At 53.9% G+C, this 15,683-nt stretch overlaps 1 protein-coding gene across 1 annotated transcript in view; it reads left to right on the top strand.

Moving 5' to 3' along the window:
- Nucleotides 1-13,834, top strand: part of NYNRIN (NYN domain and retroviral integrase containing) — a 21,715-nt gene extending 7,881 nt beyond the window's left edge. Inside the window, exons 2-8 of the mRNA XM_008069700.2 lie at nucleotides 2,350-3,008; nucleotides 3,134-4,666; nucleotides 6,708-6,838; nucleotides 6,997-7,093; nucleotides 8,628-8,729; nucleotides 8,945-9,046; nucleotides 10,630-13,834. Coding sequence (XP_008067891.1) covers nucleotides 2,350-3,008; nucleotides 3,134-4,666; nucleotides 6,708-6,838; nucleotides 6,997-7,093; nucleotides 8,628-8,729; nucleotides 8,945-9,046; nucleotides 10,630-13,480 — 5,475 coding nt within the window. The 3' untranslated portion in view covers nucleotides 13,481-13,834. The remainder of the gene's footprint in view (nucleotides 1-2,349; nucleotides 3,009-3,133; nucleotides 4,667-6,707; nucleotides 6,839-6,996; nucleotides 7,094-8,627; nucleotides 8,730-8,944; nucleotides 9,047-10,629) is intronic.
- The last annotated feature ends 1,849 nt before the right edge of the window (nucleotides 13,835-15,683 follow it).

Raw genomic sequence — 15,683 nt, 5'->3', positions numbered from 1 at the left:
CAACTCAAAAAAAAAAAAAAAAAAAAAAGAATTATTTAGAGGCTGGATATGGTGGCTCAAGGCAAGAAGATTGTCTGAGCCCAGGGGTCTTGACCAACTTGGACAACTTGGTGAGACCTTGTTTCTATAGTAAATCAAAAAATTAGCCAGGCGTCGTGGTGCACTACTGTAGTTCCAGCTACTTGGAAGGCTGAGGTGGAAGAATCACCTGAGCCCATGAGGTCGAGGCTGTGGTGGTTGTGAGTGTGCCACTGCACTCCAGCCTGGGCGACAGTGAGACTCCAACTCAAAAATCAATAAAAAAAAAAATTATTTTAGTTGCCCAAGCTGGTCTTCAACTAGTGGGCTCAGGCGATCCTCTCACCTCAGCCTCCCAAAGTGCTGGGATTATAGGTGTGAGCCACCATGCCCCATCGAATTCCTATAAATCGTTTAATGAAAAAATATTGAACAGTTGATGGAACAACAAATATCTAAACTCTTTGAAGAAAGAGAAAGAAACCACCTATAATTGTCTTCCCCAGCACCTCTTCATTTTTACATATTGTTTTCATGTTGTTGGAATGTGGAGTACACGGGGTGGGGAGCATTTGTTAAGATCTGTGAGAGTTATCCCGCAGCTGGTCAGAGTCACCCTTGCTGGGCAGTGGACCAACTGAGGTTTGGATAGGAGGGGTTGGCTTGGGATGTCCATCTGGTTTTGAGATGGCTTTGGACTGATCGAAAAGTGATTAGAACTGGATGTATGTCAGGTCCTTGGCGAAGGGGTTACTGGTCTGTGTACAGGCTGGGTGAAAGAGGTAAGCACAGGCCCATACAGGGAAGGATTGACTGGGTACTAAGCAGAGGTGCTGAGGTGGTCTTCAGGGTGGCTGTTGGAGATCCAAAATGGAACATTTGTTTCCTAATGTACTGTCAGGGAAAGCAGGAAGAGGTATGATAGCCAAAGACACCGGGGTGTGGAGGGACATGAGTCCATATGGGTTGGTTGATTAAGAGGGCATACACATGCCCCCGAGGAGCTCATGGGCCCACGCTGGTGGAACTCAGCCTCTGAGGGGAGGAACCCCAGCCTCTCCCATCCCAGCCACTGCCAAAGACAGTGAGCGTGAACCCTGTGAACTCGAGGGTTTGGTCTTCCCAGACAGCAAGAAGCCTTCCTTCTGGTTAGCCATTGTGTGTATCTGCAGGGTTCCTGGACACTGGCCCAGTGGCTTATCTCCTCCTCTGCACCTTCTGGGGCACCGAGTTAGCATGATTACAGGTGCAGGTTGTGTTAGAGGCTGTTTGGAGGGGGATTAAGCCAGAATCTCATAGGACTACTGGATAGTCACTGTGCAGTCAGCCAGAGGAGGCAAAAAAAGCTCTGGTTTCAGACTCAGACAGATGTGGGTTGTGATTCTGGCTCAGTCACCCTCTAGCTGTGTGCCCTTGGGCAAGCTACATAGCCCTTCTGAGCCTGCACAATGGGCTAGGCTGTGCCAGGCATCATCCTCAGCACTTCCTGTGTATTAACTCACTGAAGTTTCACAGTAGCCTAATGAGGCAGAGATATTATTGTTTCCATTTTACAGATGAGGACATGCAGGCATGGGGTGGGGGCAGGGATCATAAATAACCTGGTCCAGGTCATATAAGTTCCTGGCACATGGAAGATGCTCAGTAGTATGCAAGCACTTTCCCCCTAGCTGGGACACAATTTGGGAATGCTAGAGTAGCAGCTAGTCGAACCTGCTGTTTTATAGGTGAAGAGACTAGGCTGGGCTAGGTGGCTCAGCCTGTAATCCCAGCACTTTGGGAGGCCGAGGCGAGTGGATTACCTGAGCCCGCGGGTTCGAGACCAGCCCGGGCAACTTGGTAAGACCTCGTCTCTACAATAAATAAAAAAATTAGCCAGGCATGGTAGCGTGAGCCTGTAGTTCTGGCTACTTGGAAGGCTGAGGTGGCAGGATCGCCGGAGCCCAGCAGGTCGACGCTGGGGTGGCCATGAGCATGCCACTACAATCTATCCTGGGCAACAGAGTGAGACTCTAACTCAAAAAAAAAAAAAAAAAAAAAAAGAGTGACTAAGGCCCTGAGAAGCTGAAACATTTGTCACAATTAACCTAATCAGCTGAGGTCAGGTTGGAGCTAGAACCCGGGTCCTTTTCCTCCTTACTCCCACGCTTCCCATTTCTGTCAGTGTTCCCTGGAAAGAAACGGGTTGAGAGGGGGCAGGACCTGGGAGAGGGCGGCTGGCCATGAGGAGTCATTCGGCTTTTGGTAGGCAGGCCTTTTGGGTGGAGAGGGCAGAGCCAGGGGCAGACCCCTGAAAGGCTGACTTCCTTATGCTTTCCCCACTGTGCCCAGGAGTATCTGAAGGGACTGTGCAGCCCGGAGCTGTGGAAGGAAGTTCGCTACCCGCCGATCCTGCACTGTGCCTTCCTCGGGGCCCAGGGCCTCTTCTTGGACTGCCTCTGCTGGAGCACCCTGGCCTACCTGGTGCCCGGCCCCCCTGGCTCCCTGATGGTGGGTGGGCTGACTGAGTCTTTCGTCATGACCCAGAACTGGTTGGAGGAGCTGGTGGGACGGCTGCGCTGGGGCCCTGCTCCTCTGCTGACCCCTCGGGGGATCTGGGAGGCTGAGGTGACCCGGGCTTTTGGGGCCCTGGTCTGGATCCGTGGTGACCAGCATGCAGGCGACCTGCTGCAGCTGCCCCCAGCAGTCCAGGAGCTGTTGCTGAGCCTGGTGCGGGATGCCGCGGGTAAGGAGGACATCATCCAGTGGCTGAGCCGCTTCGGCATCTCTAACACCCACTCCAACCCGGAGGTCCTGATCTGCCCTCCACAGCAGAAGAAGGAGGGCTCAGCCGTGGTGTCCATGGGAGAGAGTCCTGGGCACTTTCTGGATGTGGGGACCCCCAAGAATGGGGGCCTAGACAAATCAAAGAGAATAAGCAGCGTAGGAGCCACCAGGGCCCTGGTCCCAGCCCAGAGCACACAGCAGGAGACGGCAGCCCAGCTGGTACGGTAAGTGCTGGATGATGAGTCTGACTTCTCTGACCCTACCCCTGCTCCCTCACCCCAAGGAAATAGTAGTATTTCGGGATCAAACTGGCCTTTCCACCTTCTCAATGAACTTGGGCTTCCTCCAGGGTCGTTTCCAACAACCAAGGTGGTACGGACAGTGCTCGGGAGGAAGGGCCGGTGCAAGCCACCAGCAGCCAGGACTCTGCGAACCACACGAAAGCTTTGTTGCAGCAAAGACAGGTCCAGAGAGTAGAAGATAAATCCTCCTTCCAACCTCCGGTATCAGCCCTGGGTGTATGCCCACCCTGGAAGGCCTGGACCCCAGGACAAGCCTTTGGGCCCTTGTGGCCAGGGGCTATTGCTGCAACCTTCTGGAGGATCAATGAGCTGCATTCTCTCCACCTGGCCTGGCTCTTGTCCCAGGCGTACTTCAATTTCCCCTTCTGGCAGAGGCCGCTGGGCCCCATTCAGTTAAAGCTGCCAGGGCAGAATCCTTTGCCCTTAAATCTAGAGTGGAAGCAGAAGGAGCTGGCTCCTCTACCCTGTGCAGAAAGCCCAGCTTGTAGACCTGATGGGGGGCTGGGAAGAGAGGCAGCCCTACAGAGTTGCCTGAGGACAGAGACTCCCCCCAAAGTCATGAGTTTACTGGTAGTCCCTGGGGGCTCGGGTGTAAAGGGCAAAGTTAGCCCAGGACTTCCACAGATAGGGCCACCCTTGACCTCTACATCCCAACTACAAACCGGAGGTGAGCCAGGAGATCAAGGAGGTATGCAGTTGGATTGTAAGGGGCTGGAAGAGGGACCCTCTCCAACACTGCCCATGGGGGAAGAGATGCCCGTAGCTCAAGAGAAGCCCATGACTCAAGGGGAGCTAACAGCTTGGTCCGTACCTGAAGCTCAAACAGTGCCTGAAACTTTCAAAGTGCCCGTGGCAGCAGCTGTGCCCAAAGCTGAAAACCCGTCCAGAACTCAAGTGCTGCCTGCAGCTCCTGAAGTGCCTACAGTCCAAAGGATGCCGGCAGTGCACGCAGAGCCTGCAGCTCCCCAAGTGCCTTCCGCTCCAGCAAAGCCAGCAGCTCAAGGGGTGGCCACAGCTCAAAAAGCAGCCACGGGTCAACTGGCATCGACGACTCAAGTGGTGCCCACAACTCCAAAAACTCCCATGGCTCAGAGGATGCCAGTAGCCAAAACATCACCTGCAAGTCCCAAAACACCAAAATCTCAAACTGGGCTTGCAGCTGAAACAGAGTCTGCAGCTCCCAAACTCTCCAGAGCTCCCAAAACTCCTGCAGCTCGGAAGGAGTCCACAGATGCAGGGCTGACCTTGGATGTAGCCAAACTTCTGAGCGAGGTCCAGCCTTTGGCAAGGGGTAGTGCTTCCCTACCGAAGGGCCGTGGGGAGGCTGGGAAGCAGGGTCCCCAGCCCAACAGCACCTCAGCCCTCAGCGGTAAACACCCATCTCAAGTGGAGGGGCTCCTGGGGCCTTGGGAGGGGGCCCCGAGGCAGCCGCCTCGCCACCTACAGGCGAACAGTACAGTGACCAGCTTCCAGAGATACCATGAGGCTCTGAATACACCCTTCGAGCTGAACCTGTCGGGGGAACCTGGGAACCAGGAGTTGCGGCGAGTGGTCATTGATGGCAGCAGCGTGGCCATGGTGTAAGTAGCCATGGGTGTGGGGTGGGCTGCTGGGGAGGGGAGGCAGGTGTCCCTGGGGGCTGGAGCATGGGCGTTTCTTCCTGACCTTCATATGGGTGATGTGGGGGAAAGATGGGAGGGAAGTGGCCCCTGTGGAGTGGCTCTTGCATGCCAGGCCGTGTGCATGGAATCCTCACAGCAGCCTCAGGGATAGGTGTCTAGTTGCCCTCTTTGATAGATGCAGAAAAGGCTCAAAGGTGAGGAGTCTTATTTTTTTTTTTAAATAAAGATGTGGGGTACAATTCAGGGTTAGGTATACAAACATTGATTATGCAGGTACCCTTGTTGATGAGGTATGCCCCTCCCTCCCCTGGCAGTTTCCCTCAACTGCCAATCCTACCCCCCAGAGGTGAGGAGTCTTGCCCAACGTCCCTGAGCCAGTAAGGAACCCAGCCGGCCTTTAGGTTCAGGCCTGTCCACTGCCAAGGCCCAGGCTCTTCCCATGCCAGCTTTTAAACTCTTAACCTAAACTTTTTTTTTTTTTGAGTTGGAGTCTTACTCTGTCACCCAGACTGGAGTGCAGTGGCCGCTCCTGGCCACCGTGGCCTCAACCTGCTGGGCTCTGGCGATCCTTGCGCCTCAGCCTTCCAAGTAGCTGGAACTACAGGCATGTGCTACCACGCCCAACTGATTTTTTGATTTATTGTAGAGATGAGGTCTCGCTGCCCAGGCGAGTCTTGAACCTGCGGGCTCAGGCAATCCACTCACCTCAGCCTCCTAAAGGCGCGGGATTACAGGCTGAGCCACTGAGCCCAGCATTAACCTAAACTTTAAGGCCTAGCACAGATCTCCTCTGTGAAGCTTTTCCTGACTGTTCTGGTCCCTAGAGTTGGCCCTTCCCACGCAGTACTTACTGCTGTTGAGATGTTAGTGTAAATATTGCCAAGACATCTTTTTTTGGGGCATGGTGGCTAACGCCTGTAATCCTAGCAGTTTGGGAGGTGGAGGCAAGAGGCTTGCCCGAGTCCAGGGGTTTGAGACCAGCCTAGGCAACTTGGTGAGACTTCATCTCTTCAATAAATAAATAAACTAGCCAAGGTGGTGGCGCATGCCTATGGTTCCAGCTACTTGGAAGGCTGAGTCAGAAGGATCACCTGAGCCCAGCAGGTCAGTGCTTTAGTGGCCATGATTGTGCCACTGCACTCCAGCCTGGGCGACAGAGTGAGATTCCTACTAAAAAAATAAAATTAATTATTATTATTATATTTGAGTTGGAGTCTCACTCTGTCATCCTGATTGGAGTATAGTGGCACACTCATGGGCACCCCAGCGTCAACCTGCTGGATTCTGGCGATTCTTCTGCCTCAGCCTTCCAAGTAGCCTCAGTTACAGGCATGCACTACTGTGCCCGGCTAATTTTTTTTTTTTTTTAATTTGTTGTAGAGATGAGGTCTCGTCAATTTCCCCGGGCTGGTTTTGAACCTGCGGGCTTAGGCAATCCATTCGCCTCGGCCTCCCAAAGTGTTGGGATTACAGGCTGAGCCACTGAGCTCAGCCAAAAAATTAATTTAAAAAGTATTTTTTTGTAGAGAGAGGGTCTTACTATGTTGCCTAGGCTGATTTTGAACTCCTGGACTCAAGCAATCCTCCTGCCCAGCCTCCCATAGTGTTGCGGTTACAGGTGTGAGCCACTGTACCTGGCCAGTGCAAGACTGCTTAATTTGCCATATGGCAGAGTAGTTATCCATGCTAAACACACTCCTAGCACACAGTAGGTGGCCAGTGAAGTTTTGTTTGCTTTAAGCTATCAACTGAGTTATTTGAGTGTCTGTCTTCCTCTTGCCCTTGCTGCCCCTACATACATGTGCGCCCACACATATTATCTGGTTGTGTCCTGCACCCAGTAGGTGCTCACAGAGTGTCTGAGGATGGGGAGGGGGGAAGAAGATCATCCACCACTGGTGTCCTTGATGCTGGAGCTGGTCTCCTGCTTGCTACTCCTGGGCTGGGTCTGAGGGAGGAGTGGTGAGGCAAGGCCTTTCCTAGTTCCCCCACCCTACAGGCATGGCCTCCAGCACTTCTTCTCCTGCCGAGGCATTGCCATGGCAGTACAGTTTTTCTGGAACCGGGGACACCGAGAGGTCACTGTGTTTGTACCCACCTGGCAGCTGAAGAAGAACCGGAGGGTGAGAGGTGAGGTGTACCCTGCTTGCTCAGTGCCACCCCCGCCCCCCGGCTCCACCAGACTTTCTTCTCTCTGCCTTATTATCCCCACTCTCCACCACCCCAGTGTGCCCGTTTCCACTTAGCCCTGACTCTGACCATCTCTGTTTTCTGCCTTTCACCGCCAGAGAGCCACTTTCTGACGAAGCTACACTCGCTCAAGATGCTTTCAATCACCCCCTCCCAGCTTGAGAACGGCAAGAAGATCACCACCTACGATTATAGGTGTGCCAGTCCCCAGGCCTGCCCTCCATGGGGCTCGGGGGGTTGGGTCCAGCTGGTGTGTCAGGTGGAGTCTTGCCTTGTGTTCTCTGGGAAAATGGAGACAAATGTGTCAGGGCATCATGGCAGAAAGGGTGGGTGAGGCATGAGTCCTCTGTTGGCAGAAGGAGGGACACAGTGAGAAGGCTCAAGGTTGGCTCTACCCAAACCCAGGGGCCACTCCTGACTTTGGGACACTGAAGCACCATTTGTCTTAGTATCAGGCTTTCCTCCTCTGATACTACTTTGAATTTTACTAGCCCAAGTGACTCCTAGTGCTTTGAATGAGCATAAGAGGCATGCTCTGGGTGCCGGGAACTGTTTTTGGGTGCCAGGAACTGCTTCCGTCTTTTCCTCCTACCAACCCCAGCACTGCGGGGAGGTGTGTGTGTGGCTGACTTTGGTAGAGTCCCGGGCAGGGCTCTGGAAATGGAGAGGGCTGGTCTACCTAATCCCCAAATGCCCGTCTGCTTGTCAATCCTAAGCACCCACTCCCTGGCAGGATCGTAGGGCCAGTGTGCATGGGGGGAGCCTGTGACCCTGCCTTTCTTAGTGCAGCAAAGACCCTGTCACAGTCACTGGTCCTGGGCTGGAGCTGATGCTGTGCAGACAGAGGTCATGGTTTCACTTAGGCACCTTTTATGCAGGGCAGGGAGAAGTTCAGTTTCTCCCACTTTTCCCAAGATCTGGCACCCACTCAATCTTCAGGCCTGGGAAAGGCTGGGCAGGGCAGCTCTGGCTTCCCTCCTTGCAGAGCTAGCTCCCTGGTTAACGTCTTCTGTGCCTCTAAATTCGGGCCTGGGTTTGAGGGAAGATGGCTCTTCTGCAGAGGGCCCTCTGTTGGGCACTGGTGGAATAGCATGCCTGGGATAACCGGAATGGAAATCTACAGGGAAACTGAGAAGTAGGTAGCTTTTGCTTTCTTTCCTGGTCACAGCCCTCTTTAGAGGAGAGGTGATCCTTGGGAAAATGGATTTGTTTATTCAGGTACGTGTTTTTGTGTGCTAGCATATATTTGTATGTGTGTCTTGGCATGAATATGAATGTTGCGCATTGGTGAATTATAATGGAATACCTGTGTGTATGCTGTATGCGGGCAGCGAGCTAGACACAAATGCATTCGCTCATTCAGTTTAATCCTCACAGCAATATGGGGTAGGTATTTTAGCTCTGTTTTACAGATGCAAAAACTGAAGCAGTAAATATGCATGCATGAATGTGGACAAGTATGTAGGTTTCTGTGTCTGTGCATGTGTCTGCCTCTGTGTATAGTAGGGGGTGTATGTTTGTATATATAGTTGGGGGTGTGTGCATCCAATTTCACCCTCCCCAGGGGGCAATTAGTGATCCAGACGGCTACCTAGAAGAGGGGATAGGCTCCGGGGTCCTGTTTTTATCTGATACTCTTTAATATAAAGTTGCAAGATCATTTTCCCAGAGGACCCAGGAAGTGAGGGGGCTGGTTACTTGATTGTAAGTGATACCCCTCTCCCTGCAGGTTCATGGTCAAACTGGCAGAGGAGACAGATGGCATCATTGTCACCAATGAGCAGATTCACACTCTGATGAATAATTCCAAGAAACTGATGGTCAAAGATCGGTAAGGTGGCTAGAGACTTGAGCGACTCCTTCCTTTTAGGTATCAGGCAGCCCTTGGCAGGGGAGAGGTTGGGCAGGGAGAGAGGCATTGGAATAGTGCTCACCAGCAGCTGCTGGGAGATGTGGGTCTCTCAGCTCCATGGAGACACCAGATGGCAACAGGATGTGGGTGGTCAAGGGCTTGTCTGTGACTGTGCCTCTTCTCTCCCTGTCCAGCTTGCTGCCTTTCACCTTTGCGGGGAATCTCTTCATGGTACCAGATGACCCCCTGGGCCGTGATGGCCCTACCTTGGATGAGTTTCTGAAGAAGCCAAACAGGTAATAAGTCAGGCCTCCCCAGCATTCCAGGTCATCCTGGGACTGACCAGAAACTTCCCCTTAGTATTGGCCACCATTTATCTAGTGCTTAATAATAAGTACAGTGATATGATTTTTTTTACATGTCTTTATACTTGCACATGTTTATGTGTCCATAAACCACTTCCAGTAGTGTTTTGCAATTTTAACATTTTACATAAATGCTATCTGTCATCTATCTATCTGTCTATCTCTATCATCTATTATCTCCTTCCACAACTGGCATTTGTACCCAACATTTTATTAGTTTTTTCAGATGTCTGCCATACTGATTCATGTTGTTCCCTTTAATGGTCATGTGGTATTCCATTATGTGAATACCCAACGGATTTATCCATTCTCTTGTTGAGGACCATTTGGCTCATTCCATTTTGTGCTTGTTGTGCCAAGGTTGCAGTGAACAGCCTCATTCTTGTGTCTTTATTTTATTTTTATTTATTTATTGAGTTGGAATCTCACTCTGTTGCCCAGGCTGGAGTGCAGTGGCATGCTCGTGGCTACTGCAACCTTGGCCTGCTGGGCTCAGATGATCTTTCTACTTCCGCCTTCCAAGTAGCTGAAACTACAGGCATGTGCCATATTTTTCGGCTTATTGTAGAGACGGGGTCTTGCCAAGACGGGGACCCTCCCAAAGTGCTGGGATCACAGGAGTGAGCCACCTGCCTGACCCATTTTTGTATCTTTGTGTCCAAGGGGAACTATGTCTAGAGTATACACTCAGCAGGATTTTTTTCCCATGTTTATCACCTCATTTAATTCTCATGCCTTAAGTTCAACATAATTACCACTATCCTCTTATAAATGAGGAGACGTCCATCTTGAGCTTTGAGGTTTGCGCTGCTCATCTTCCACCACCGGGGCTGTCAGCCTCACCTCACCCGTTGTTGGGGCCTGGTAGGGTGTGGCCTCGGTGGAGGAAGAGGAATCTAAGACACAAGTGACTTTTCCCAGGTCACTTTGCTGGTGCCAGCAGAAATGGTTTGCAGTAACTCAAACCCTCTGGCCATTAGCCGCGCTGAGCCACCTTGCTGCTCACCTGCCAGTTCCTGGGCCCAGCAGGGGACCATGGTTGGGACCTTCTGACCAGGGCAACTGCTTCCCCTGGCCAGGTCCCTCAATCTCATCTCACCAGTTTGGGAAAAAGTGATACGGACGAGGTCTGTGAGCCATGTCCTCCCAAGCCCCTTGTTAGGCTCTCTCCTCTTTGGTGAGGTTGCTCAATCTAGGTCAGGTTGGAAGCCTCCAGGTATCTTTTATCAAACTGTTGACCCAAAGCTGGTTTAATTGTTACTTGGTCATTGAGGTTTTGATTTGGTGAGCCTTCAAAGTCCAGATGGATCTCTACTTTTGCGGTCTGGCACGTGTAGGAGGTAGAGGAAGCGTTTGTGGGCAGGGGCCTCACTGCCCCTATGCTGCGCAGGAGTTTGGCACTTGGCCCAGCCTCAGGACCCTTAGCATCAAGATTTCGACAAGACATGGGTTTCTTCTTGAATGGCCTCTTGGGGCGGGGCTGCCCCCTCCCTCTTCCGTCTGTTTTGGTGTAGGTTGGACACCGACATTGGCAACTTCCTAAAGGTGTGGAAGACCCTTCCTCCCAGCTCAGCCTGCATCTCGGAGTTAAATGACGAGGTTGACGTTGGGCCCCCGGAGTGTTCAAAGAATGTGGCAGAAATCAGGGAGCAGAAGGAGGAGAGGCAGGATGAGGTGCACAGAGGGGGGCAGGACATGTGGAAGCTGGCCGAAGAGGACAACCTCGACGCTTCTCTGGCATCAGTGTTCAGAGTAGAGTGTCCTTCCCTTTCCGAGGAGATCCTCCGGTGCCTCAGCCTCCATGACCCTCCTGACGGGGCCCTGGACATCGATCTCCTGCCAGGGGCGGCTTCTCCCTACTTGGGCATCCCCTGGGATGGGAAGGCTCCCTGCCAACAGGTTCTGGCCCACCTGGCCCAGCTAACCATCCCCAGCAACTTCACCGCGCTCTCCTTCTTCGTGGGGTTCATGGACTCCCACCAGGATGTCATCCCCGACTACGAAGCCCTTGTGGGCCCCCTGCACAGCCTCCTCAAGCAGAAGCCGGACTGGCAGTGGGACCGGGAGCATGAGAAGGCCTTCCTGGCCTTGAAGCGGGCCCTGGTGTCCGCCCTCTGCCTGACGGCCCCCAACTCCCAGCTGCCCTTCCTCCTGGAGGTGACAGTGAGCCAGGTGGCGCTGACGGCCATCCTGCATCAGGAGCACTCAGAGAGGAAGCACCCCATAGCCTATACCTCAAAACCCCTCCTCCCCGACGAGGAGAGCGAGGGCCCCCAGTCAGGGGGAGACAGCCCCTACGCCGTGGCCTGGGCCCTCAAGCATTTTTCACGCTGCATCGGAGACACCCCGGTGGTCCTAGACCTCTCGTATGCCTCCCGGACCACCGTGGACCCTGAGGCTCCGGAGGGCCGCCGGGTTTCCAAAGCCTGGTTGATCCGATGGTCCCTCTTGGTACAGGACAAAGGCAAAAGGGCCCTGGAATTGAGCCTCCTCCAGGGCCTGCTGGGGGAAAACCGACTGCTGACGCCTGCCTCCTCGATGCCTCGATTCTTCCAGGTTCTGCCTCCTTTCTCTGACCTGTCCATGTTTGTCTGTATCCACATGTCGGGCTATTGCTTCTACCGCGAGGATGAGTGGTGTGCTGGCTTTGGTCTCTATGTTCTGTCTCCCACCAGCCCCCCTGTCTCTCTCTCCTTCTCCTGCTCTCCTTACACGCCGACCTACGCCCACCTGGCAGCCGTGGCCTGCGGCCTGGAGCGCTTTGGCCAGTCTCACCTCCCAGTGGTGTTTCTCACCCACTGCAACTGGATCTTCAGCCTCCTCTGGGAGCTGCTGCCCCTCTGGAGGGCTCGGGGCTTCCGCTCCTCCGATAGGGCTCCACTACCTCACCCGAGCCTGCTCTCCTACATTATATCCCTCACCTCCGACCTCTCCTCCCTTCCGTTTATCTACCGAACCTCCTACCGGGGCTCTCTGTTTGCTGTGACAGTGGACACCCTGGCCAAGCAGGGTGCCCAGGGGGGCGGGCAGTGGTGGAGTTTGCCCAAGGAGGTGCCAGTCCCTGTAGTGACTCCCCATACCATGGGCAAGAGGCCCAACTTGCTGGCATTACAGCTGGGCGACAGCACCCTGGCTGAGATCATTGCCAAGCTGCAGGCTGGGCAGAAGCTATCTGGCTCCTCCCCCTTTAGTTCTGCCTTTAACTCCCTCAGCCTAGACAAGGAGAGTGGCCTGCTTATGTTCAAGGGCGATAAGAAGCCCCGGGTCTGGGTGGTCCCCACGCAACTCCGGAGGGATCTGATTTTCTCTGTGCATGACATCCCCTTGGGAGCCCACCAGAGGCCCGAGGAGACGTACAAGAAACTGCGGCTGCTGGGGTGGTGGCCCGGGATGCAGGAGCATGTGCGAGATTACTGCAGGAGCTGTTTGTTCTGCATTCCCCGGAACCTCATAGGCAGCGAGATGAAGGTTATCGAGTCTCCGTGGCCCCTCAGGTCGACCGCCCCCTGGTCGAACCTGCAGCTCGAGGTGGTGGGCCCGGTCACCATAAGCGAGGAGGGCCACAAGCACGTGCTGATTGTGGCTGACCCTAACACCAGGTGGGTGGAGGCGTTCCCCCTGAAGCCCTACACGCACATGGCTGTGGCCCAGGTGCTGCTTCAGCATGTCTTTGCAAGGTGGGGCGTTCCTGTGAGGCTGGAGGCAGCCCAGGGCCCGCAGTTTGCCCGGCACGTCCTGGTGAGCTGCGGGCTGGCTCTGGGGGCCCAGGTGGTCTCCTTGAGTAGGGACCTCCAGTTCCCCTGCCTGACAAGCTCAGGGGCATACTGGGAATTCAAGAGGGCCCTCAAGGAGTTCATCTTCTTGCATGGCAAGAAATGGGCAGCCTCCCTGCCCCTGCTGCACCTGGCCTTCAGGGCCTCCTCCGCCGAGGCCACACCCGTCCAGGTCCTGACCGGGGGCGAGGTGAGGCTGACTAAGCCCCTGTGGTGGGAGATGAGCAGTGCAAACATCGAAGGGCTCAAGATGGATGTCTTCCTGCTGCGGCTGGTGGGGGAGCTGCTGGAGCTTCACTGGAGGGCAGCGGACAAGGCAGGTGAGAAGGCTGAGAATCGGCGCTTCAGGCAGGAGAGCCAGGAGAAGGAATGGAATGTGGGCGACCAGGTCCTCTTGCTGTCCCTCCCCAGGAACGGCAGCAGTGCCAAATGGGTGGGTCCCTTCTACATCGGGGACCGGCTGAGCCTGTCTCTCTATAGAGTGTGGGGCTTCCCAACCCCAGAGAAGCTGGGGTGCATCTATCCCAGCAGTATGATGAAGGCGTTTGCCAAGAGCGGCACCCCCCTGTCTTTCAAGGTCTTGGAGCAGTGAGCAGGAGCAGCGGGGGAGCCCCCTGCCCCAGGGGTCCTGGGTTGCTGCTGCTAGGCCTCCCCCTGCCCCAGCAGTGCTCTCAGCCCCTTGGGGGGGCTCAGTTGTGCCTTTTGTAGAGAAGTTGCTTCATAAAAGACTTTGCTGAATTGCCTTGAACTGAGGACCAGCATCTCTATGGAAACATTCCCAATTTGGGGTACTTGGAGAATCTGCCAAAGGCTGTCAGATACGAGCCTCTGGCAGTTTGACACTGGGAGTAGAGTCCCTCTGCTAAGGTAGGCCAAGCTCAGTGTCTTTTCCCCAAGTATCTTCTTTCCCCCTTTGCACACATGCAGGTGTGTGGTGGCCTGTGTATACACACACACGGCACACGCATGCAGGCATACATCACAGACTCACTGTCTTAACCATGAAACTGTGGCTCTGGACCTAGATTGGAACCACAGTCCTCCCCAGACAGAAATCTTGAACATGGGCTCCTCTCTCCAACCTGTTCACTTGGGGACCCTTTGCCCTTAGAGTTGTCACAGCTGACACAACCCGTGCAGGCCGTGGGGAGGCGGCTGGCTCCCCAGCCCCCTGGTCAGCTTTCTTAAGCCAGGTGCGGCCTGTACAGCTGTCACAGAAGGGCTGGCCATCCTCCTGGGCCTCGAGGGTGGTGGCTTGGAGGGGAGGATGGTCAGCCATGAGCCTCTCACTAGTCAGCACAGGAAGGGCAAGTGGGAAGTGGGTGGGCCTACCTCATTGGACTCCAGCCAGTGGAGACAACTCCTGACCCCTGCTTTGATGGCGTCAGCCCCACAGGAATCAAGGATCTTGATGCCAAGTGTGGCATCTCTACCTGCAGAGCTGCTTCTACTAGACCTAGGGGCCCTGGCCTCTGTTTCTGCTGAGGATGGGGGGAGGGGGGAGGTTCTGGAACGAGAGTCTGGCACACAGCGAGGGACGGGTGTGGCTTTACCTCCCTATCCTTTTAAGCCCGCAGCCCTCCATGCCTCCCACCTCCACTGTACCCTGCATCCCAGACCCTACAGAGTGTGTGGTGGCTTTGCCTGGATCACCCCTCAGTCCTATGGACCTGCCTTCTGTGTTGTGTAAAACCCAGGCTCCTTCATAGCCATTCTCTGCAAAGATCACCTTGTCATGACAGTGGGTTCCTTGTGAGTATGTGTGCCCGCACACACCCCTCTGAATTGCTGCTGCTGCTGCTGCCTTACAGGTGGGCTCCAGGTGCAGGCTGGCACGATGTTGCCCTTCTGAGTAGTTTCATTTTTGAGCTTCGAGTAGTTTCGTTTCCGCAGAGGTTGAGCCAGTCTCCTGGGCCAGCTCAGTTTGCCAGAATGCTTGGCTTTGCAGAGTGCTAGCGCCAGAGAACTTGCCGTGGAGTTTAACATGCTTGTCTTAAAGCAGAGGAAAGAGGCCCGTGGAGGGGAAGTGACTTGCCCAAAGTCACAAGGCTAGTTTGTGGCTGAGTTGGGGCCAGGATTAAGCTTCCTGGCTTTTAGTACACCATGAAGAGGGTTCTGGCAGCAGGTTCAAGCTGGAAAAGCAATCCTTCGAAATCCTATATTCACATTCTCCTCAACTCCCCAGTTCCCTAATCTTATAGACACACTCCCTGGATGTTGCCCTTAAGCCATTTCCAGCTGTTAACCCCGCCCAGGAAAGAATGGTTGGGTGAGAGCTGAGAAACAAAGGTGAGCTGTGGGTATTTAGCAGATACTCTTTCCTCCTTGCTCCTACCCTTTCTCTTTCTCTTTCTCTTCCTCCTCCCCTATAAGAACCTCACCCTCCCTCCATGGTGTTGTATGCATTCCCCCTGTTAACCACATTATGGTTTTATAAGTAATTTTTTTTTCATTTGATTTGTCAATAAACAGATCAAACTGGAGGCACTGTCCAGTTCTTTTTTTAGTCTCAGACTCGATTATGGGAGTGAGGAGGGTGGGGAGCAGTTGTGGTTTACGGCTACTGTATGTTTCCTAGGAGGATACACAGATTTGAAGGCCTAGATAGCACCTTTTTGAAATCGTCTGGCCCAAGATCTTATTGTACAGAAGAGAGATCAGGGCCCAGATTGTGATATGCTAAGGCCTCACAGCTGGTTCATGGCAGAGCTTGAAGGAAAGCCCAGCTCTGGACTTCTAAGCTGGTGCCCTTTCCAGTCATGTCTTGGAAGTTGGCAGGGTAGGAATGAAAATGA

This window comes from Carlito syrichta, unplaced genomic scaffold, assembly GCF_000164805.1.
Source record: "Carlito syrichta isolate Samal-C Ts95f unplaced genomic scaffold, Tarsius_syrichta-2.0.1 Scaffold312194, whole genome shotgun sequence".
NCBI lineage: Eukaryota > Metazoa > Chordata > Mammalia > Primates > Tarsiidae > Carlito > Carlito syrichta.
Note: the sequence above shows the minus strand (reverse complement) of the source record. Positions and strands in the feature narration are given on the sequence as shown.